At 38.3% G+C, this 25,387-nt stretch overlaps 2 protein-coding genes across 2 annotated transcripts; one reads left to right on the forward strand and one right to left on the reverse strand.

The window, feature by feature from the left end:
- Positions 1 to 1,292: 1,292 nt before the first annotated feature.
- LOC124169621 (cuticle protein 16.5-like) lies at positions 1,293 to 5,388 on the forward strand. The gene is made up of 2 exons (XM_046548267.1): positions 1,293 to 1,398; positions 4,991 to 5,388. Exons 1-2 carry the CDS (start codon positions 1,387 to 1,389, stop codon positions 5,204 to 5,206), a joined length of 228 nt encoding a protein of 75 aa, XP_046404223.1. The 5' UTR covers positions 1,293 to 1,386; the 3' UTR covers positions 5,207 to 5,388.
- A 7,331-nt stretch (positions 5,389 to 12,719) lies between these two features.
- Positions 12,720 to 22,000, reverse strand: LOC124169537 (neuralized-like protein 4). The gene is made up of 5 exons (XM_046548175.1): positions 21,864 to 22,000; positions 21,524 to 21,623; positions 18,272 to 18,463; positions 16,258 to 16,348; positions 12,720 to 15,578 (listed from the first exon to the last, which is right to left on the reverse strand). Exons 1-5 carry the CDS (start codon positions 21,919 to 21,921, stop codon positions 15,399 to 15,401), a joined length of 621 nt encoding a protein of 206 aa, XP_046404131.1. The 5' UTR covers positions 21,922 to 22,000; the 3' UTR covers positions 12,720 to 15,398.
- Between the last annotated feature and the right edge of the window lie 3,387 nt (positions 22,001 to 25,387).

Here is a 25,387-nt window from a genome sequence, read left to right on the forward strand (position 1 = left end):
TCACGAAGCGTGAAGATAATGTTGGTTATTTGTGATCAAGAATTATATTAAGTCATTAATAGATAATATTAATGAAAGAATCGAGTTGCGACCTTCATCAAACCAATATTTGAAGCACAGCAACAGCGAGCACGACACAATGAAATTGAGAAATTCCGCAGACGTAGTGCTCCTGTTATCCTGGAGCGAGTAGCATTCAACTACGATCTGGAAGTAGATTATTGTGTCGAAAAATCAATAACGCTTGAGGAATTGAAAATCTGAATTGTCTGTATGGTATGGCGTTATAATACAGAGGTGAATCTACTGGGTTATGCTGTTCTGGTGGAAACGTAAATTTTCCACCATTGATGCCACTACCAGATCCATTACGGTCATTAGTTTCTGGATTGGGAAATGACTCTAAACACTTCTTGGGCAACATTCAAGAGTATAACAGATGTTTTCAAATGACTTCGTTTAGCACAAAGCATATTGTGCACGACCATTTCATGCCCACTTACATGGTATTATACCATAATATATGAAGTCGATGCGAAGTTTGCCGCGTCATCTAGTCTTGAATATTTGTTGATTTTGTAATTATTATTTGTTTTTTATTTTAAAATAATGAAAATATCACACAGCTGTGTGCTACTGGCCTCGTCTGGTTGTTTCATCCAGTCGATATTTTTACGTTGTAGCTCTTTTAAATATATTTATTTATGTAAATGCTCACATAGAGCATTTCTGCCATTTCACAGTGACGCAGTAACAAACTTGAAATATAAAAGTAAACAATCAAAACAAATATTACAGGCTAAGAATAATTAGGAACAAAAATATAATATACGTGGATATAAAGACAGAGAAAGAGATTCATTTATTCGCTGGGGAATGAGACATGGCAAGATTGATAAATGATATTAAGAAAATAATCGCACCTAATAATTAAAAACATAATCATTGAATCAAAAAAAACTTTCAAGAAGTTACCATCTTCACATCGTTAGATGTTAAGGGTATTTTTTTTAATATCGAATCCTCAATATTTTTAATATAATTTGAAGCATTTGATTATAGCACCCAGAGATGAGTCTCCCCTTGTCACCCATCATGCCTGCTTCCTTATGGGACGCTGCGACAGATTCTCACACACTGTGAAGTCAAGTTCTTTCCGGGGCGCGGGAGGCAAGGTCAGCGGGGTGGGGCCCCAGTCATCCGAAGTATCGCCCCTCTTCCCCCTCCCCAGGCATCCCGACATCCTCAGCTTTGCAACCCCTTCCGGACTCCACCCCTTCCATATATAAAGACCGAGGGACAGGTACACTGAAGTACCCATTGACGATCAGCGATCGAGACGGAATCCTCTTGACAAAGGAACAGCGTCAACCGCACCACATCGCCATGTACAAGCTCGTAAGTAGTTGGGTTCATTCCGATTTTTTTCAGTCTAGGATACGTGGTTTACCAGTGGATTATATCGCAGTAGGTCGACGTTTTTGTCGGTACCTGATCCTTCATATTCCGGATATTTGCAATAACGAAGGAAGGCTGAACAGTTTGTCAAAAACCGCTACGGACGTACAGATAGCGTTACCCAGATGTTAAGCGAATTTGGCTGGGAGCCGCTGGAGTCTCGGAGGCTGCGCGCTAGGCTTAGATTACTCAAACAACTGAGAATGGATATCTTTGAGAGCGACACGGAGAACATAATATTAGAGCCGCACTATATTTCCAGGTCCGACAGAAGCGATAAATTAAGAGCGATGTTTTGCCGAACGGATAGATATGGGAATTCGTTTTTCCCGCGAACCATAAAGGATTTCAACAAATGCTAATCGTAATTTCCTCAAGGCACTTCCTTTTTATTTGTAAACGGCTGGTATCCCAACACCCCCTGCCACACACCTTTAAGGCGGCTTGCGGGGTATTATGAAGATGTAGACAAAGGTAGATGTCGATTCTTTGACCTTCTGTGAGAATAGCTGAATAATCATACAATAATTGATCAATATTATTCGCCTGGGAAGAGCCAACTTGCGTAATATATGCATCAAATACGATGCATCATGGATAAGGGTTTCTGAATTTTTCATCTCGAATTTTCGTGCGGGTGAACTAGTGGGGATCAGGCGTTTCGATCGCAATTTCAGACATCATGTTTGGGGTAATTGTCCTGGATTGCCTATCAACGCGTTGGCCTTCAATAACCGTATGCGGTAAATAACCCAAAATAATTCGTCACATTAATTGGTAGAGAAAACACTGCCCCCAATGGCTTATTTAGATATTTTTCTCATATTTAACTCTCATTTCCCCATAAAAATAAGTGCAACCTTATGAGAATTACTATCTGAGGTATATCTAGTCAGGATATTAATTAAATAAAATTTGTGTCAATCCTCACAATATTAACGAATATCCTCTCAATTTATGTTCATATCTCTATAATATGTTTTCTTATTCGATCGTACGATAGCAATAAGTATAAGCAGACGGGGTTTTACGGCATCGAAGTTATCTTGCTCTAAGGCGAAGCTCTGATATTATCCATTGATATATTCATTTCGTAATTCAATCACAATCTATTTTTTTTATTTCCCTCAACTTTAATTTTTTTCTTTTCTTGCTCTAATTTTCTTTAAGTAATTGTGAAATCAAGTGCTATGGGCAAAAAAGTTTATTTCCTGGGTTCAATTCATATTGTGGCATTCCACTACAGAGGAGTTTTGTGTTAATGGCTCTTGAGATATTATCTGCTGCTTTATCCCTTCGTTTACGGTCTCAGTGGAGAATTATTTGAGGAAGTTAAAGAAATGACGCTGTATATATTTGGACGAGTAATTTATTTTACATATTGAAGCCCATTGATTCATGGGAAAAATTTAATTGGTAAAGAACGGTTGTGGAAATAATGGCTTGTTGTTGTTAATTTTGCAAATTGAATCGTGTCAGGCGAAACATGATGGAACTCCTTCATGATGAAACAAAAAAGGAAATACAATGACAAGTTCCACAATTTAATAATTACTGCGACCGGTTTCGAATACATAGTATCATCATCAGGCACTTTTGAGAGAGTTGTTTCCACTTATATAGTAGTCAAGAGGGAGGAGGGGAAGTTAGGGGAACGGTCGACAGCGTCATGAATTGGGTGGTAGGGTGGGGGGGTTAAGGGGGATTGGGTGGCAGCATCAAGTCAGGGGCCAGTAGGAAAGGGAGGGGAGGTGGAGTATGTAGGCGGGGGAGGAAGGGTGGAGTGGCCAGGGTTGTGAGGGAGACTTAGAGGGGGAGGGCAGTAGGTTGAGAAAACACATTGAGAATGGGGGAATTCCAAGAATGCAATTGTTCGTTGACTAACATCAATGACGGGGAATTTTGGCCTCGAAGAATTTCTAGCTGCTCCAGGGCGTCGAGTCTGGCGCCGTTGCTGACTTTGTGGAGAATTTTTGTTTGCAGCCTTATTTGTAAGGGCAGCGGTTCCCAACCGGTGGTATGTATACCCGTTGGGGTTACGCGATGAATCAGTCGGGGGTACGCTGAAAATAATCGGTAATGGCGGACACTACGTAACCCATATTTATACAATTATTTATAACTAAAAGTGCAACCTTCCCGTAGTGAAATTATGTAATAAAATGTGAAAGTTACATTTTAGGGGTACAATATTAGTTACATACATATAGAGCGGTACGGGAGGAAAAAAAATGTTGGGAACCGTTGTCTTAGGGTATCGAAAATCAGTGACGCAGCGAGGGGGCGGGGTTTGGGGGATAAAACCTCGTCGCAGAGGCGACATCTTCATTTCTGTGAAAAAAGTACCATACATTTTTATTCTTTACTATGGATTTTCACTAAGTAAAGCCTGAAACCATCGAGTTTATTCACATTCAGTGATAAAATGCCAGATAAATAACACCTTGATGTTATTCTATAAAATTTATATACTCAACACTTAGATAAACTTGATGTAACTGATGATGACTATTAATGGAACATAGATGAGATTATCACATAGACGATTCTTCTGAATCTGCTTCAGCAACACCATATTTTCCAAACTTTCCTGAGGATGAAGCGCTGCCAGATAATTTGCGTTTATAGTAGCTCGTATCATCGTATCTAATTTCTTCGATAATTTGATAAGTATCTCAAAATAAATTGTACGTACAAGAACAAACTAGTTCGAATACCGGAGAGAATTTATTCGTCAATTAGCGCTAACTAATTAAACTAACGCACTCGTTCTACCATATTACGTTTTATAATGGAATAGTGAGTCATTAAATGCATATTCTAATAATCTTGACCTATTCGTATTTTAATGGGTATTGGAGGAGAGCATAAAAAGGATTTAAAGCTTCTAAAAGAACTTCTTTTGAGGGTAAATTTATCAAAATTAATGACATAATAGCATGATATCTTTTTAAGTCATTAGAGATGAAATATATTTGGAACAAAGAACAGTAACTGAAGGAGAAAAATAAATTTCAAAAATATACTTTAGACTTGAACCGGTACTTTTCATCAAAGTCTCAAAAAAGAAGTTTTGACAATATAGATGGGACTAAGGCACCCAATCTAAGCTATTTCACTGTTAAGCTTGGCTTAAGCGCCTATCTATAGTGAATTACAGCAAATTTAGGGAAATATGAGCGCCTGAGACTCCGAGAGAGACCTGACTGAGAATGAATGCAAAAGGTTTACCGCTTACATTTCTTCGTAGCCAGATTCTTCGTAGTTCTTTGATTGTTCTCTACGACCAAAAGTTACATTTTTAAACCCTTGTCAAACTAGCCCTTTTACTGCCAGCCCATTTCGGGTGGGATGTGCGAAGACTGCCAAGGCTATTTAACGGAATTCGCAACATTTCAGATTTTAAAATTTTTCAGCTTTTCAGCAAATTTTTCAACGATTGCTGGAACTATCGTAATCTGAACGAGGCAGTATTTGCGGTGTGAGTGCTCTTTACATGACTTTCCCGAATGACCTCCTTCGTCTCCCGCAGGTGATCTTCGCCGCCGTGCTGGCCCTGGCCGCCGCCGCCCCTGCCGGACCCCCTGGAACCATCATCACCTACTCCGCCCCCATCGCCGCCCCCGTGGCCGCTGTCGCATACTCTGCCCCCGCCGTCATCCCTGCCCCCATCACCTACCACACCGGATACCACGTGGCCTACGAAGTGGAGCCCGTAGAGCAGCACGGATACTCCATCAAGTACTGAAGGATATAAGGATTCATGGGAGGCGTCCAATTCTGCCAGCCAACCAACCAGAAGGTCATCAGCCATTATCACATTTCTCCTCCAATAACACACGTGCAAAAAGTATTGGATTGATTGATTGTCATGACTTTATTTCGGCTACGAAATCGTGTCTATTAAAATTTCATCAGCAATAACCTAAACTATTGCTTTCTTTTTTTATTTCACTCATCCTTCTCCTTCAGAATCATGTCCCATCCCAGAAACTAATGAGCGTAATGGATCTGGTGGTGGCACCAATTGTGGCAATACACTCGAAATTTGTTGATCATTCTCAACTATAGTAAAACCTGTCAAGTCTTTAGACTTTAAACTACGTTATTATAATTTTGACTGTCTTATTTATATTTTTTAATTGCTAAAACGGGCTTCGTTGCAATTATTTCTACTCCATAGAAGTTTGCCTCCAAATTCGGCCGAATTTTCGCAAAATTTTAAACAAGGGATCGGGGGCAGTGGTTAATATTATACGATTTTGAAAAAAATCGGATCTGAAACGCTGATAAAAGCTGGCAACTTTCCCAAATTGGGCAAATTTGATGGTGGAAATTAGCTATTTTTCGGCCCACCTTGTAATGTAATGCACAGTGCTGCTCTTCCTGAACGTTTACTGCCCGCGATACAGTATATGAATCTAGTTGTACGCAACCCACAATACGCGCGCGGCTCCCACCATTGTACGCATGATAATAAAATCCTTCGTTATTCATGCATAGTATTACAATCCTAATGTTGCTATTCTGTGGCCATCAATTTCTCCCTATCCCATGCCAGTTCTTTTAACTGGCTGAGGCTCTTCTTACCCATATACATCTTGATCTGTCCTACATTTATCCTTGGTTACTTCGTCTTCTCTGGAGACTTTTCCAACAATTTTTGCCTCGATTATGTTTCCAACGCAGCTACTGTGTCTGGTTATGTGGCCAATTCCAATCGTTTTTTATCGGCGTACGGTGATCCATATTGTCCTCTCTTCTCCTTTTCTTCTAAATATCACCTTATTTCTCACTCTGTGCATCCAGTAACGTATTTGTTAATAAGCATATCGTCATCAGTGGTCAACAATCATAAGATTGGTTTGACGCAGCTCTCCATTCAATTCTCCTATTAGCTAATCTTTTCACACCTACGTATTTCTTCTCTTTCATCCTTCTTTACCTGTTTCATTTATTTATTCGAAGTCTTCCTTTCCCGTTCTTACCATCTACTGGTCCCTCAACGAATGTCTTCATCAGGCCATCATGTCTCAAGATATTTATTTCCAAACCTCCGAAAACAGCACTTATTCACCGATGTTGAAGTTGTTTCGGGTTTCCCACCGGGTGAGGTTCTCCATCGAAACGTTCGCAGAGATGCAGAACCTCACCCGGTGGAAAACCCAAAACAACTTCAACATCATCATACGCCGGGAAAACCTCAGATCCTTCCTCAGCACTTCTCGCCCTTTACATCGGAGTTTTTGATAACTTTTTAACAATCAAACGTGCATAAACATCCACGCCCTGGATAAGGGTTAATAATATCCAATTAGTGACCCAGGCGGGACTCGAACCTGCGACCTTTGGTTTTGCAGGCGAGGACTTTGCCCCACCGCCACTGAGGCATATGTGCTGTAGGGTTGTTCCGTCTTATCAAGGCCGAAATAAATACCTATATTAAGGGTATTAATGCAAATGTGTCCAGAGGTTTCTCAGAGTGGGATTGAAGTTTTTGGAAGGGCTTGTAACCCTGCATTTGGGGGGGTCGGAAAAGTAATTTTTATTAAAGTATTCTGCTAATTAAGGTAGGTTTGCATAGAGTATTTGCAAAGCATTCTGGTAGATTTCCCCCTCTTCATGGACTTTCCTCTTCAATTTTGGATATGGCCTACTCCGTTTCATGCTATCTAACAATCCTATTCTCTTCCTTCCTCTCCCTCGTTTACCCAACATTCTACCCTCTAGCATTGTTTGTATGCCATAATACTCGCATGGCCTGTTTAACAATTTCACTAGATCTCACAGTCCTCTTGCTGCCTGACTAATCAACAATCACTGTCAGTGGTGCTGCATTCTGATTGGCTCAAGGATGGTGCCAACGATGGTTTCAGCAAAGAAAGCGAATGATGGAAAATGGGATGGAATATCCATCCCTCAAGTCATTTCGGAAAATGATCACGAAAAATCTTTCAAGCCATCGCAGAAAATTTTTTCCAACGTCATTGGAACAAATTGCTAGAGCTGTCCCTCGAAAGGGATGAAAAACATGATCGCAAGATTCAGGCTTTAGCCACGTATGCTGACGCACTATCACAAGGAGGAGCTCATCTTACCCCTCCTGCAAACCTAAGACCATAGTGGTATTTATCAATACCCTGTTTCCCTAAAGAGAAGATAGGCAACAAAGTAACAATAATAATCTTTCCATTATAATGTGCATCCATATTTGGATCAAAAATACCATACAAATCAGAGTGAAAAATATCTTCATATGATATGCCATACACATTTTATACCCCACAGGCCGTACCAAGATCGTTTTTAGATTTTAGATACATCACTTGGGACATGCAAAAGTCACAAAGCGATAACGCGAATTCCGGGGTTTTCCCGCGAATACGCGAATTTCGTGTTAATCACGATTTTCTCCAATTCAAGGGCAATTTTCACCAACTCAGATGCGATTTTCATCATTATTTTTACTCTGGTCATGCTTCTCCCACGAAATTTTTTTTTTCGAGGCGTATATTTAAGCCATATTTTTCTAATGAACCGGAGATTTTAATAGCTTTCTTGGCTAATTTTCAACAGTATGAGGTTGAATAACGGTACTGCGCAATATAAAATGATATTCGTAAATGATTCATCAGCGATAAATCGCGGAGTAATGTTTTCAACTTTAGTATAAAAATTTAAGCGACTCTAACTCAGTGCATTAAAAATGTTCCCGGAGGGGATGAAGCATTAATAGCGAAAGAAAACTAGTAACTGATCTGATATATTCATAATGAACGTAAATAAACTCATACGAAAATAATACGCGCAAGAGGGTTTTTAAAAATGCCTTCCCTATCGAAATATGACATCAAAGGCCGCAGCATAGCCGGCACGTCTGAAAACGGCAAAAAGCGGCGGTGCGCCGTCTATGCCTTGAAATATACACGGAGCTACATTGAGGCAGCTTTTAGCCGAAACGACTTTTCGCCGGCTGCCGTTTCCGGTACGGCGCCGTGAAATTCAGGCCGCTTTCCGATGAGACGACTCTCTGGATTTCATGGCGATGTGCCGTGAACGGCGGCCCGCGAAAATTCGTCGCATCGGAAAGCGGCCCATGCAGTGAAAAAATGCATGATTTCCACAAAGAGACAATTGGAGGCAATCAGGCGACTTGTTTGTTAGGAGGATGTCGAAACCGCGTTTACACGATGTCTAAAAAGTTGCCAAAATGGCATGTGAATCTGCTGATTGACTTAATCAAATTACTGGAGGGTTGAAACTATCCTAATGCACTCACATTCTAAAGAGAGTTAACCCTTTCGCTACTAACGGCGAAAATATGCGGCAGGAGGTTTCCTGTCCCGGGAGACGAAACCCGAAAATTTTCGTCTGAGATTTTCCTACGCAGACGGACGAATGCCGAAAATACAGGTTTCCTTGCTCTCCTGTTATGATATTCGTGGGTTCGTAAAGTCTTGGTATTGGGACCCAACACAGGCTGTAACCGCCGAAATTCGGGAGCATGTACCTAGACCCCTCGTCTTATATTACCCCTCTTTGTGGCAAGGGACCGCAGTCACACAATTGTTCATTCAGTTAGTTAGCAAAGTAAATATTTGCTTCTCTCTCAAAAAATATAAACTAAGAATTGAATTATTTGTATTTTGAACAGCAATTACAATTTTTAAACGTAATTCTACCATAAATATTAACATATATCTCAATCTCTTTATAAAAATCAACATGGAAATTTTTAATGCATTAAATCCGTTGACCGTAGAGCTTTGTTCAAAATTTGAAAATTCTCACAATAAAATGAGGAATTCAATTGGAAGTCTGCAATTTATGTGCAAGCGACAATTATCCATACAGCTAATTCATATAAACAAAGCATGAGTTGACAGGGAGCCAATGCCTCTATATAGGGTTATAAACTGCAAAAGGAGGGAGACCAACTACCCTCGGAGTCCGAGATAATGTGGAGTTCCCAGGGCCGGATTTACCTTAAGTTATGCTATAGGCACCTCTCTATTTAGCGCCCCTCCTCACTTGAGTCCCCCCCTCTCCCCATTTTTATGATAAGGCATAGCCACTTGCATGAGGGGACAGAAGGCATCCCTTGGACTGCGACACCCCTAGGCATGTGCCTATTTTGCCTTACGGTAAATCTGGCCCTGAGAGTCCCCACTAGTAAGGATCGAAAAAGGTTGGTGTCGAGAGAGTGTGATAATCCACAAGACCCTTCTTAATAAATGTCCAACGTAAATGCTCCATACAGAGGGGACCGAAGACTTTCTTGGGGCTCAGTCCTGCATTCATCCTAAGGAGGGAACTCCACCATCTCGAAAGAGTTAAGAAAGTTAAAAATGAGCCTCAAGAATATTCATAAGAGTACTTTTTTCGATGAAACCACTTATCACATTTGCAAAACATGACAAAGCAGCTGCTCTAAAACCAAACGTAGTTCTCTTATGGTAGATGACCTAAGCAGAAAAATAGGTACTTGAAAATATCTCAGTTTTTGATCCCCAAGAAGTTCCCACGACAGACGTGAACCCTGACTTATATACAAAAAATTCATGGCTACGAGTCAATGGAGACAGAGAAGTTGATGCTGGGGTTGGGAGAATTACAGAAATTACGCAGGAGCTCAAATTGTCTGAGACATCGTTTGTATCTAAGTGCTTTTAAGCAATTTGGAACCCCTCTGCAAATTTGGACTCGGAAAGATTTCATGGCACTGTTTTAACAGATAAGAGAACAAATCTAAAAGAAGACAATTTGGTCGCAATAGCAATATTTCATTTGAAATTACAGGCATTTAAAAGTAATTTCTCAATGTAAGCTCGATATATGGATACGCGAAGGATAAAATGTATAAAATTGGTGAATTCAGTCAATACTCCATGTATATTATTGCTTAAATTATCCTCTGTCAATAATATCCTAAATTTAGAGCAAAAGTTGGGCCACTGAAAGCATGGCTCTCAATCAACATAAAATATTTTGCCGTTAAAATAACACCGATTTCAGGGGAAAATAACATCGCTTTTGTAAAAATATATCACCACTTTTGGCTATAAAATAACCCCACCTTTTGCATGTCTCTATACATCACTATTAGATGTTTCATTATTCTGTCTTATTTCTTTTTAAAACATTTCTTTGAATGTTAGCTGCACTTGTTCAACTGATTTTAGAGCCTCAAATCAGGGGTTGGTCTACACTCCTGATGTGGCTTAAATTGTTGTACTTCCCCAAGTAACATTGACCGTTGGGCCTCGGTTGGGGAACCGTAGTCACGGTTGGCTCATTGTGGGTGGATATGCCTACCAAATTCCACTGTTGGCCCAACGCAGATATTGTTTGTCGGCCCAACGAAACGGTTTATGCTGTTGGCCCAACGGAAATCCCCAACGATGGCCCTACGAAATGGATTATCATTGGGCCACTGTTGGGACATCATAACATTATAGTACGATTGCATAAGTTGCAGGATACGGTTCACATGGTTCCCTAGCAACCTAACAACCAAAACTTGTTTGGTTGTTAGGGATTGCTTTTATATGTTAATCATTCACTATGTCTTTGTTATAGCAGTTAAATAAAATAAGTCGAGTGCTTCTAACAAAAATAAGGCATTGACCTCATTTGGTAAGTCTTACAAAACTGGCATTCCTAAAATCATGTTACCTTAAACAGATAGTTTCGTGGAATTTTAAACTTTTCATCATTAATTTAGATAGATCGATATGTATATTTTTTCAGATTGTGGCATATCTAGTACAAGTGGAAGTTTTAATGAAAACAGTGTTTCAATGGACAAAGTGAGTGATTTAGTCCTCTCTGAAGAGAATGAGATTGAATTTGTAGGAGTAAACCTAAATAACAACTGCACAATTATTATTTTATGGAGAATACATCAACTATATTATACTCAATCAGTGTTTCTGTGATTCCTATTAATATCCCTAAATCTTGCACTTATTAATCCAATTAAGTAAAATGGACTAAACTTAACAATTTCGTTACCGAAGACCAGAGAATAGGAATTGTGAAGGCAATTGAATCAAATAACTCAGGGGTGTACATCTTGCAGTGTGACATGTTTGAAATTAAGGAGGATTTCTTTGAATTACCTCTTAGAAGTGGTACCATAGGTATATTTGTAGTAAAAAAATTAGTACCTGGATGCAAATTGCACAGTCCACCCAGATTTTATCTAAGTGTGTTTTGTTGCCCTACAAAGAAGATGGACAGTTTTTGTGTGTGCCATATTGTAATATGGAAAGGTGCTGTTGAAATTTTCCTAATTTTGTCCTAATAAAAAGTGTCCTAATTTGTGAAAATAAAAGTTGGGGACCTTCTGAACTGATATTGATTTTTTGTTTTCCACTTTTAACCACTGTAACCTTACTTTGTCCTATAGCATTGATTGTTAATGTATTTAATTTCATTTTGATTTATCGGGAGTTAAAGGTAAAGATTCTATCTATGTACCGGTATCATATCAAGTGAGAAGGTAAATTAATTTAACTCTCATTCTATAAAAATGAGGAATGCCAGTAAAATATAGCTTTCGTTGGGAAACGGATGGCAGAATTGAAAAGGGCCAACGGTGTATCGTTGGAGAGGGGTTGGCCTATAGTTGGGAATACGAAGGCCCGACTGTAATGCTCTGTTGGCCCATCGTTGGGGAATCGTTGGTTGGGATACGGTTGGCGAGGTGGCCAAATCATACCATGGGCCAACCGCTGTGTCCCACCATCTGCCAACAGAGGGCCAACCAAAAATGTTACTTGGGTCTCAAATAATCGTATAAATCATCACTTTGAGCAACTAAGCCAGTTTCATTCATGTGGATGCAAACTTAACTCACAAAACGTGAAGGAAAAGCAAGAAATAACAATAGAATATGTCAAATTGGCACACAATTCATCCCTAAATTTCAGGATTGTGCCAGAGTAGGTCTTGAGTGGGGAAAGGAAGTACAAAAATAGGAGCTTATAACTTTCATAACTTTGCAAGGCAAAAATAGGAGGGGGTAACGTAACGGTTGTACACTATTTCAAAAAAGGACAGCACAAAAAAAGCCCTCTCATTCCATCTTTTGGTAGTTCAATTGTACACTGATGAGAAACACAAAAATTGTCTTAAATTCCTAAGTCAAATATTTTCCCTGCTTGATACCACAAAAAATTGGGCAAATATTCAGAGAAATATGGTTCTCAGGTAACCAAAAACTGTAAAACATACCCCATTCAAAAACAATAAAAATATTGCTGCTATATGAATAGATTTAATACTGAATGGTTAACAAAGAACATATAAAGTTTTCATTCATATTTGGACAGTTTAGAGCAGTTAGGCATGCAAAACAGGTACATAAGTACATATTGAATGGTTAACAAAGAACATATAAAGTTTTCATTCATATTTGGACAGTTTAGAGGAGTTAGGCATGCAAAACAGGTACATAAGTACATATTGGAGGCAACACTAATACATAGTATAAGAAGGTATACTTGCATAGGAATAGCCAATATAAAAGTTAACATTTCACTCACTCTTTTAATACAGGCACAGAATATCATAATTCATAATTCACATGGACGGACATAATGTATAAAAAAGGCTTAAACATATTTTTTGGCATGAATAGGACACTGACTAAAAGACAGACTGTCAGAAACAGCCTAAGACACCCGCACATACATATATGAACAAATATGACTGAATACAAAATTCTTCATTTATACGTGTTAAGAAGTACTGTTTAAAGCCAATTCACAATATAAATGCTTTTACCAATACATATTTGAAGTTTTACCTACTGAAAACTTTATAATAAAGCAATGAATTTGGGAGATTACAACAAATTACCACTGATTCAACCATAAAATATAATAAAGTAGTTAATGGTACTAAAATAAATTAGTATTAGTGAACTTACTGATGTGCATTTGAGACTCCATGTAAAATTGCAACATTGAAAAAACAATTGTCTGCATAATATATGGAAACAAATAATAGCGTGTGTTTGTTGCAGACATAAATGTATATAATTAAATTTGAGTTTTATACAATTAATCAGCAAAAACATAGAGTTAAATTCAGGTTGCCTGTTATCATGGAGACGATAGTGCCATTAATTTTCATAAACCCTTAGGCATGTCTTGCATAAGTCTAGTCTCTCAATTTCACACTGAGACACTAAAAAGCAGATCATATGATACAGTATTTGACACTTATTTTAAGGGTCCTCGTGTAACAATGACACATTGCTTGAGAAATACTGGAAATTTCATAATAATGCATGAATTAGCATACACATATTGCACTCCATTGAAAAATAGACCCAATTTCTGTTTATTCGACCAAAAATAGAAGTGGTGATTTTACAAATCTCCAGCCATTCATTAGAATTCAATTCACATATAATTTGACCAATGGGACTTGAGTGAAATCTGTCTGATTCATTTAAAATTTTAGGAATAAATTACATCATGATTGCTCTTCACACCAAGGCAGTAATAAGTAGAGACTCAGTTCCCACTTACTGGGTTTCTCTACCCCCTTAAACCAGGTGGAAAAAACCTGTGGCCTTTTCTAGTCACACCACTAGTTCTTACAAGTTTTGTCCTCGGTTTGCTCCTTAAGGTACATTTTTTTCAGTGATACCTAACCTACTTAAATTGACTTCTAGGAATATCAAACAATTCTTGGCTTTCTGACTGTTAGGTGTGGACTAATAGCTGCCGCAATGACTTTGGTGACATTAAAAAGCTTCTGCGTTTTACAGTATGCGATGTGAAAATCAAAACAAACATTAAGTAATGAGGAAACAATGTCAATAAAAATCATTTTCATCAAAGTATTGATGCTCTAAAAATACTTGAAGTACAGTTTACTAATTGCCATTGGCAGAGAAGACTAAAAATTCATTAGCACTCCCAGTCTTGGTTTGCTCAGCAAATTTAAATATTTTTTGTATAAACATCTCAGAAAATATGAAAACAAACTCTGGAAAAAAAAACAATAGATATCAGAGTTGCCCTCAACAATCAAAGTGAGACCTAACAAGACAGTGAAAATAGTTTTAATACCGTAGCTTCTGGATGGCACTTATTGAACGTTAACCCTTAATGTCACTCATTTATTCTAGAGTATTTATCATATAAAAAAAATCAGGTGCACACCATTAGAAAAATAGACTAAATAAGTCAATAAATTTCTTTTGGAAGAAAAGCCAAATTTCATGTTTAAATAACCAGCCTATATTATTGACTTAATAGTCTGCAACTAATCAGCTGCCTAAACTAAACCATCCATAACCGATCAAGAAAACTGCTAAAATCTTTAATTTCTGTTTTGATCGATATATCAATCACAGAAGTCTACCATTTCCTTGATTTATTTTCTGAATAGTTAGGGATCTTCTAAAATTTTCAAAATTAACAATGACTGTAGAAATACACGTTCTAACACGCAAAATATTTATGACATGATTTCAAATAACACACATAGAAATTTATGAGTCAAGTGATGCAAAAAAAAACAATGATACATATTCTGAAATATAAATGCCATTTAGTTGAAATACCACTGACAGTATAGAAATGAAGGCACCCAAGAACTATGTACATTATTTGGCCTACCAACTGTATGAATGCTAAATACTATCACCACCTGGTTTGTACGTAAAATCAACATACATAAAATTTGAATCTGCTAACAACAATTCTAATCAATAATTCTTCCCAGGGCACGGATTCTTTTCCAAAATAACATATGCCAGCAAAGATTTTCATCGCTGACAGTAACCCATGTGAGATCTGAGGAGAGCTCAATGAGTTTGCACAGCAAAACATTCTCATGCAAGTAAATGCAAAATGTAGGCATGTACAAATATAATGCCAAAGCAAAAATCAATTTATGAGTGGAATATTTCAAGCCCATCATCTAGAAACAGGAGTCAATGGATCAATGACAGAGGCTCGGACACAACAACCACCAAGATCAATAACGCCAAAAACATCAGTTGGGACATCAGTGGCAGAAGGCCCCTTATCCATCCCATTTAAGAAAAAATGTAGGGTGCCATTATCCTTCCTCATAACACCAACTCGATCCCCTTCCTGTAAAATATAAGAAAAGCCACTATGAGTAGGAAGCTTCTGCTACTGACCTCACATTTTGTCAAGGTTTGGGGGAATAAATACAATCCATATTCTACATTTGAATGTACATAAAGATGATAAATTTTCTAATTCAGGTTTCCCACTCTAACTAAATCACAAAATTCACTGTTTTTTCAGGTTTTCATGGTCTAAATACGGCGACACGGGGAATCAGAATGACGTCACAGGGGGTATTCCCAGCATTCATACTTAGCCGTTGCATTGTCGAGTGTAAAGTACATAACTGATTTTCATATTGATGGCTAAGTTCTAACAACACGTACATCTCAAAAATAGCAACTTTTCAGGAGAGCAAAAAAAAACTGATTAATTTTTTTTTTACTTGTACACTGAAATTAAAAACCAGAAGTTCATATATCTGAAAAAGAAGCATTCATTTGCAAATAAGGAGTTGTTTTTTGCCAGTAGGTATTTTATTTTTTTAATGTTATTACACTTTGTTTAATATACCTGTCTCAAACCGACCCGAATTTGAGATACATGTGGTAAGAACTTAGCCATCGATACGCAACTTTGACAGATAAATAACCCTGTTACCATGGCAAAATGTAGACCTATTATTTAATGTAGACTTACTAATTCTAACTTTTGCATTGTTTATTACATATGTACTTACCTTTACGTTCGCTAAATCTATACCATATTCTTCAATTATGTTAGCACCATTTTCGTATACGCTGTTCCCATAAGAATACCAGCTGCAGGCCCTGCGTGAAAAATTAAAATATCATATTGATAGTAAGTAATAGGTTAAAGAGCTTGGTCTTGACAAAAATATATATGTATATATTTTCCACAAGGATAATGAAAGTAGGGTACAAGAGTTCATTTCAAATATCTTTGCGACTGAGAGGCAGGCCCAATATTTTTGGGTTGTGAAGGTGGAGGGCACGACTTCCTGAAAACCAACCGAAACGCAACAGGCAGAGCTTAATCTCTGGGAAATTCAGTCGCTTTCATACCTGAGTGGTATACACTCGGTGAGTAAATGCAGCTTGGCTTCCGGGTTTGTCCTCTGCATCTACCTATTCATCTTCCTACGATGGCAGATGTCTTCAGGCTGTCTCAGGCAGACTTCTGTCGTAAGCAGTGGTGCAACTATGGGGGGGGGGGGGGGGGAGAAGATGGGGAAAGAGCACCCCAAAGCCTCAGAGAAACAAAAAAAATATTCAAAGATATTGTATAGTTTTGACTTACAATGACTGCATCTGCTTTAACCCGTCAGCGCCCAAAGTTTTTTTTTAACTCACACATATTTCACTTTTAAAAATATGATCTATATGAGCTCCACACAATGAGCACAATTCAAACGGACTGACGAATAGAGGAAATCTTCTACTAAGTATGTGCACCAAAATGTATGCTAAAATTCACATATTAAATGCATTGCAGGAGTATAAGCTCAGCACTGCACTGGGTACCATATATGGCATCCGTGGGCATTGACGAGTTAAGTTAAATTTTAAGTGACAAAATGATGTAAAATGTATTTCGACCATATAATTTTTTTTTTTTCCTTATCCCCCCATTGCCTGAGGGGGGTGGCCATCCCATCCCCCCCTAAGCATATTCCTAGTTACGCCACTGGTCATAAGAAGATGAATCAATGCGGAGGACAACCCGGAACTTTGTTTGGCACTCTTAGTTGTAAAGAAACTACCTCTAGCAATATTTACCTTTCCTTCAAATATTAAATACTAAGAAAATAATTTGAGGCTTTAGAACCAGCCTAATGCTGATGAGGCTCCACTCTTCATGTCAAATCAAGTATAATAAATACATATTTGTAGAATAAAAACTTTTGGGCTATGTCAATGTTTGGGTGGTCCCAATGTTTCCCGACCGATGCTGCTTGCTTTCTCAAGGGATTCTAAGTAAGATTCTTTCTAAAGGCAAAGTGTAAATAGCTATTATAGCAACAGAATGTTTAAGGACATATAATGGACTTTCTCCTTATCCCACATCCATAATGTTGCGGGTTTCACCTACTGCTGCGACGCCACTCGAAAAATTCCAAAAAACTGGCCAGTCGCAAAGACATTTGAAAAGGATCATAGTGTAAGATTTTATACTTTCCCGGCGAACAACATGTATAAACTCTTCTTTGGATATCCTGCAGGTAAGATTATGTAAGAGCGCCGACGTTTCGGGTACCGACTTGTTACCCATTCTCACGGCTACTGAGAGAATGGCTAGTAGCCGTGAGAATGGGTAATAAGTTGGTACCCGAAACGTTAGCACTCTTACATTATCTTACCCGCGCGGTATCCCGAGAAGAGTTTATACAGGATCATAGTGTTGTGAAAAGTTTCTACATAAGTCAGACCAGTGGTGTCATGGCAAAATTAGCAGTGCTTGAACGTACTTTCCTTAACTTTTTTTACAAGTGAAATATTACTGTGTGTTTTTTATTACAAGTTATGTCCCCATGTTTTAAATAAATTTTTGTTACGGTTACGAATGTAATTATTATAAATTTTGAGGCTCTAAACTTGATGAAAGTATTACTTCAGTATTATGTCTTTTCTTAACAAGTGCTGGAACAGCGTTCCGGCACCATGACACCAGTGAGTCAGACCATACTGAATGATGCAATGCTTAACAGTCAAAATAAAGGTAATCACTCTTACAAAGTATCATGCAGCCATTCTAGGTTGTCTTCATCATCATCTTTAATTGCTGGATTTTGAGCAGTCACTCCAATCCCAAAGGTATAGCCAGACCACTTACTGATTATCTCATCAACAGTCACTTCAAACAGTTCATTGTCAAAGAGAAACCTGTGGCTAAACACCAACCCATGATAAGGGGTGTCATAGGGCCTGTAAAAAAATACATACACTTAGCATGCCAATCACATCAATTGATGGAATAGTGAGACGATGCCAAAACTGCTTTTCATGTCAATAGGGTGGTTTCCTATATTTTTTTTATTGCCTAAATCGAAAGATTATTACTCCTGGAGTACATATTTCACGCTTTTACATTTTTACATGACGATATCTATTTTTCGTGATTAAATGAAAAGTGAAAATTTTCAAGCGCGCGAAAACGCAACGCGTAAGTATGAATGCCGGGAAATCTCTCCGTGTGACGTATTTCTGGTTCCCGCTGCCGCCCTGTGAGGTGACCTTGAGGCGAGTTGAGCACTGATACAATGCACTGGTAGTGCTTGGCTTAAATAAGGATTATTAATACCTTATCAAACGAGGAAAACTTTCCGACCTTAGCCAGTTTTAATAAGTGATTATTATGACATGTTTCCCTGAGCTCTGCGCCTCATGCATGCATTGGTAACCTCAGACGATGTATAACTCCTATCTTCTCCTATAGAAACTAGGTCCCTGTGACGTCACGTGGAGTGGCATCGCATGGGCGCCAATCTGACCCTTTTCAAATGAGGATAAAAATGGACCATTACCATTCGTCTAAACCGGTATTTCTAAAACGAAATAATTTATATATTATGAATACACTAATGGTGGGTAACGAATCGCAATCAATGCCTTTCGTTTTCTTTGATGAAGGAAACTACCCTATTGACGGAATACTCTTTTCAACAATATTTTAATGAGTTATGTCCATCACTAGACACAATATATGTGTCTCAGTTCATTCCTAGGTATAATTAGTTCCCTTCAAAGCCAATAGATAGCATAAGCATGTAGAAATACACATAATGCTTTCAATAATCTTGAGATCAGTGGTTATTTAGCAACAGATTTTTGAAAATCAGCAAAAACAGCCAGAATACTGGGAACGATCAGCAGTTTTTGGGAAGTGTTAAGGAGAGAGAGACAAATTTAAACATAACTATGTAATTGCCAAGCGTGAAGAACTATAAGAATGCTCTCAAGAACTATGTGGCATGTTATATTGCAACGAAAAAGACCAATAGTAACTGCTGCAGATCTGCTAAGAACAGCTCTAGCCTGGAAAATTTATACTCTGTGTTAAACTGCGTACCATACAAACCTATTCCATTTTTGTAGATGTGCATTTTACAAAAAAGCTTCACACACAAGCTTTTACACAAACAGCTTCCACTTCCTTCTCTCTTATATTTCTTTAATCACTTCCTCTATTATTCACAGCTTCATTTTATTTATCCTTCTACTATCAACATAGACCTCTCCGCCGCTTTGACCATTCCAGTTTTATTATTATCCCACCCTTCCTCAACAGTCTGTATTTTCAATCTTCTTAATACTATTTTCCACTAGTTCTTGATATTTTCTCCACATAGTCCCCTTCATAGCTTCTAAATTCCATTTCCTAGCCTTTTCAATTCTTTTCTTTCCTAGCCTTCCTAAGTCTTTTGAATCTTATATTGCATTTCATAAGTACTAGGTTGCGATCTGAGTTTGTGTCTGCTGCAGGGAGACTGCACGAGTTTTTCACACTTCCTAAACCTATGTCTTACCATGATATAGTCTAACTGATATCTCCTCATATCCCCTGGAATTTTCCATGTGTACCTTTATGATGATTGAACCATGTGTTTGTGATAAATACCTATAGCGTCTCTATAAAAATTCTGCTGCTTTCTGTCCCCATTCGTTCCGCATTCCTAATCCAAATTCCCCTATTTCATTTCCATCCTTCCCTTCCCCGACTGACATGTTCCAGTCCCTGTAAGTTCCAGATCTTCTTGGTCTTCTATTCCTCCTTCTTGGGTGCTGCTGCTAATGATGATAAGTCTCCGCAAGGATTTCGCATGTTGACGACCCCGAGGACCTTGCGGACCTCGCTGGCGTGAACGACACCTGCCCTTTGAGGACGGGTCATGTTTGATGAGTTTCTGAGGCTCATTTGATTGTACTGAGAAACATGCTGCATATTTAATAACTGATGAATTGTTTCCCTACGTCTATGTTTGTATTCTCAGCTGCAAGAAGATTCTTCTTCTCGTAGACAGCCCTGCTCATCTGTGCTATTCTACTGACTATTTATTTCTTCCATTCTTTCGACTTGATTTCAGGGTAGAGATAGTTGGTAGAGTTTCCCACATCCATTCCAACAGTTTTTTTTAACATGATACCATCACTGGACCACCATATTTGCCTGATTCCTACCCTTCGACCTATCAGGCATGGCTGACCCTACCAGGAGTAACTGAGAATTAATCCTGCCGGAGCAGCTCTAGGGGTCATGGGAACGCATAAGCCTTTACACAGCAGCAAGGTAGAAGCCCAAGTGAAAGGAAAATGGTTGATAGCCGACAAAATATTCAAAATTGGCACTAAAAGTTATTTTTTTTCCATGAGCTCTTTTAGAATTTTGTTCCCACTTAATTCTAAACATCTATACAAAATATTTAACTAAAAGGTACACTCCAAAATATAGAATACATAACCAAGAATACACAACAATATATTTGCTACTTTTCGAGTATGAAGGATGGAAGGCAAAGCAGATACGGAATCATTTAGTAGGTAACCTACACCTCATCTGGTTCTGGACAGAAACATCACTCCACTACCCATGCGCCACACCCACTATTTCATTTTCTTTAAGTTATTTGGTCATTTATTTTATCAAAATAGATGAGTGAATCAGAAAATCACTCTCATTTCCCACTTTTGTCTTTGAAATCTGTTTCACGAGGAAAGTATCCGGACAGAAATTTACTCATAAACCGAAGAGTAAAGAAGAGATAAAAGTTACAATGATCAGCAATGCATTCCAAAATCAGTCACGATAAATAATAATTATAATACGATTTCCATCGTAAAAAAAGGACAGAAGGAGAATGACTAGATATCAAGCATTATTTTTGGGTGAGACTGTATTCCGAACCAATATTTTGGAGTTAACAAATTAATGAAAGCTTCCTCAACATTAATTCCAAAGCATTTCCATTTTATTTTGAGATTACTCACTCTTTCCTGTGAGCTGAGTGTCCATTGTTGATGACCACTGCGTTCCTTCCGCATTTTTCGTGAAAATAGAGTTCCTCTCCCAGATGAGGTGGAGGGATAGCTGAATTGAAGTTTGACATTTTACATTAATCATGCCACTGAGGGAATTTACGTTCTCCAAAGAGAGATTTTATTTGAATCATAATATGACATTGTATTACAAGTAAATATAGCAATAGTTGGACTGTCCAAGTTTTAGTTACTCAAATAATTTGATCAAATATATTATATTGGCAATCAAATTTTTGTTCCAACAGCAATGCGATGACATAAAAACAAAATTAATCGTTACGACACGCACCAACTCTTAACGGAGGATTTGCACCATTTCTTGCGGGACGTGACTTCGAATTATCCATTTCGAATTACAGTTTAAATACAAAACGGAGAGGGAATACAAGTGACATAAATGAGATCACCGCCAGCTTAATTTGAATCTTCTAATGTCAGAAACAAAACGAAATTCATAACGCGCTACGGCCATGTTTTATTTCAATTTCAAAGTCTGGGCGGGCTTAAGAAACCTATAATTGCATGGAAAGTACTATTTCGTTGAATTTTTATGTCATTTTGGCTGCAATAATGATTGAAAGTTGATCTATAGTTGTAACTATAAATGAAGACGTGAAAGGATGATGGAAGCAGTTTGTTCCTGCGTGTACTCTCGAAGTAAATAAGACCAACAAGCTATCATAGGTCTTTTTAAGAATGAATTGAAATTTTAACCGTAGAAGTAATAGTATTTTTAGGATATAGAATTTTTTATCTTACTTGAGTTAAATTTTTATATCAGCAACTTCTGGTTATATAGATTCCTGGAGTTTTCATTGTCTCTAATATACCTATCTTATTTCCACAATTATTTTTATTGTAACATGTGGTCAAATCTTCCTGATTTAGATCCATTTCCAGCAATATTTACATTGTCTCCTTGCTCGATATAATGCATGTAATTTAACTCCATGGATAAGTACAATACAAATATGATGTATACTTTACATTTAAACTTCCGGCCTTGCTTGCTGCCCATGGTGAAGCCATCACCGCAACGGAAGGTGACAAACTTTTCCTTTGGAAAACTTTAATTTCATTTCTCCATTGTTTATTCTGAGATGTTAGGGTCGATCCTTCCAATCTTCCGACCAAGCATTCCTCTTCTTTTATTTGAATTCTTCTCAAAATTAGGATACAAGTACAATGTTAAAAACATGCAATTCAATAACTCGCAATAAGAATATTAATTGAAGGCGTAGTCCTCGTGCTGTGCAGGTAGCTTTCTAACTCTTTTAGCAGTTGCTGGCATCTTATTTTTTTCTGTAGTATTTAAGATGGGAAAAACTTACATCCAATACTTCAAGCCTGAAGATGCCTGCTGTAATGGCCTAGTTTCGCCGAAGGAAGATGAATCGATGAGGAAGACAACCCTATAGCCAAGCTTCATCAACATTTGAAAAGCCTCAATAGGGAGGACATATCCAGGAAAGCAGTGAAGTTAGAGAAACTTAGGAAGAAGAAAGGAAAACTCTTCTCTTCCCTTTTGTTTCTTGATGAATGCAGGGGCCAGGACACAGTACCAACCTATGTCACCATCCAACACCATTTATAGATGAAGAAGGCAAAGAGAATTCTTCACAGAGCGAGAGTTGCTCTGCTCAGAGAATGTGTGCATCACACCCGCAAGGAACTTCACCATTGCTCTACTGATCTCTACTGGCTTCACTTGGAACTTGCCCCCAAAATCTCCCCGGCTCCATGACAAAACTGGAGAGTATCACTTGGAAGTCCTCTACAAATACTTTCAACTTGATGAAGGAAAATCGAGTGAAAAAATTTGACAAACTCCACAGCCAAAAAAATCAAGCAGAGGGAAATGGCCCTAAAAAGTACCACATTGTTGTCAATTTGAGTGGAAAAAACCTAAGTGCATTGCATCCATACTCTCAAAAGGCCTCAACCACGTTATCGCACCAAAAAATATCCCCTTGGAGAATATCATTACAGGGGTTGAAAATGCTGTATGCAAATTGTAGAAGTGAAAGATTAAAGAAGGGAAGTTGGAAGCATTTTGCCAAAGGCCAAGCCCCCTAAATCAAAAATAACCAGAGGAGAGAGGACTGCCATTAAGGAACTCATGGACAAAGAACTGCATGTTATGCCAGCTGACAAAGGCAACGCAACCATTGTGACGGCCAAAGAGGACCACATGCACAAAGTGTCCACCCTCTTGCGTGAAGAGACTTATCAAGAGATCAAGGTGGATCCCACAGCCAAAATCCTCCAGTCCATCATCCCAATGGAAGAATCCAGGTGGGACTTAAACCCATGACCATAGGTTTAGCAGGCGAGGATGTAACCCAGCTGCCACCGAAGCCAGCGAATGATTTTTTTTACAGAGGTGCCAATTTCTCCACCTTCCACCTTTTTTAGGGTGAGTGAGGCCAAGGGCATACCCAGGATCAAAACTAGAGGGGGGCAAGCTGTGGTCATTCAATTTGTAAGACAGAAAAGGTTATGAAACCAAAATTTCAAGAAAATTATAACAGAGCTTTATTAGTTTTTAAAATCATTTGCTCAGAAAAAAATGTTTTTATATTAATTACAAGTTATATACTAATATGAATCACTTTTCTTAGATTTAAAGAAAATTTGTTCAAAAATTTTGTTTTTAACTTAATTTACTTTTGCTTCTGGGGGGTACGCCCATGACTGAGACATAGGTAGATTGATGGGGGCCTAGAGGGCCCCCCCAGATGCTTAAAAATTAGACAAGATTTTTATACGGTCCCGTTATCATTACTTTTGTTTTGTGTATTGTTGAGCCTCAATCATTTGAGCCTTGAGCCTAAGTTCAGAAGACATTTAATGGTCACTAGTCATTCAATAATCAGTGCTCGAAAAGAAACATCGCCCAAGTGGGAAAGGGACTCGTTGGGGGAATGAAGGTGACTGTGAACAGTGGCGTAGTGAGGGGGGGTCCGGAACCCCCCACCGCCCCAAAATATAAAAACACAATTACTTTGCTTCACGAAAGAAAACATTTGAAGAACACAAAATGATGAATTTACAAAATATTTCTTAAAAAAATGAAGTTTTCCCGATTATTAAAATGGTTAAAATTAGTTTAAACCACTCTACTAAGTACCCTGTTTTTCAAAAATTTCCCCCCCTGGTTTTGGACCCCCAAACGAAATTCCTGGCTACCTCGCAGACCATGAATGGCCTTAACACCTGCGAGCACAAACCATCCCTCACAACTCGGTGACATTCTGTCAGTCGCAGGTTCTTTCCTTCTCCTCCATACTTGCATGTCTATGGAAATATGTGCAAATAGCTAAACCCTGCGCTCCAGAGCTTAAATTGGTTGGAGAAAGCAGGCAGATTCGTTTCGCTTCTCAGGTCCACGTGGCCAGCCCACTCCATTTACCATACGGAGCTGAGCCGCTCAATTCGACCTGAGATCAATTTCTATTCGTAGCAATCATGGATTCCCATCTAACCTGGTTTTCTAGCTTTGATGTGCACTTCAAAAACCCAGGCTTTGTCCGCTTGCTGCTACAAAATCAGCTCATGAGAAATTCTATGGCAGCAAAATGCAAGGTAAAATCCCCCATCCATCGTGTTTCTCTGTTTGAGACCGCAAAAATTGAGTAAATATTCAGAGATATATGGCGCTCAGGTAACCAAAAACTGTAAACCACACCCCATTCATAAACAATAAAAATACAGCTGCTATAAAAAATAGATTTAATGCTGAATGGTAGACCTAAAAAACACATTAATTTTTCATTGATATTTGGACAGTTTGATAAAGTTCGTCATGAAAAC

The sequence above is a fragment of the Ischnura elegans genome, chromosome 12 (assembly GCF_921293095.1).
Source record: "Ischnura elegans chromosome 12, ioIscEleg1.1, whole genome shotgun sequence".
NCBI classification, from domain to species: Eukaryota; Metazoa; Arthropoda; class Insecta; order Odonata; family Coenagrionidae; genus Ischnura; species Ischnura elegans.

Bases quoted from the DNA above. Each gene is read 5' to 3' on its own strand.
- LOC124169537 (XM_046548175.1), bottom strand. From the start codon at position 21,921: ATGGATAATTCGAAGTCACGTCCCGCAAGAAATGGTGCAAATCCTCCG. The intron at 18,464-21,523 runs GTGAGTAATCTC...ATTTTTTTACAG, and splicing joins CACTCAGCTCACAGGAAAGA to GCCCTATGACACCCCTTATC. The intron at 16,349-18,271 runs GTAAGAGTGATT...TTTTTCACGCAG, and splicing joins GAATGGCTGCATGATACTTT to GGCCTGCAGCTGGTATTCTT.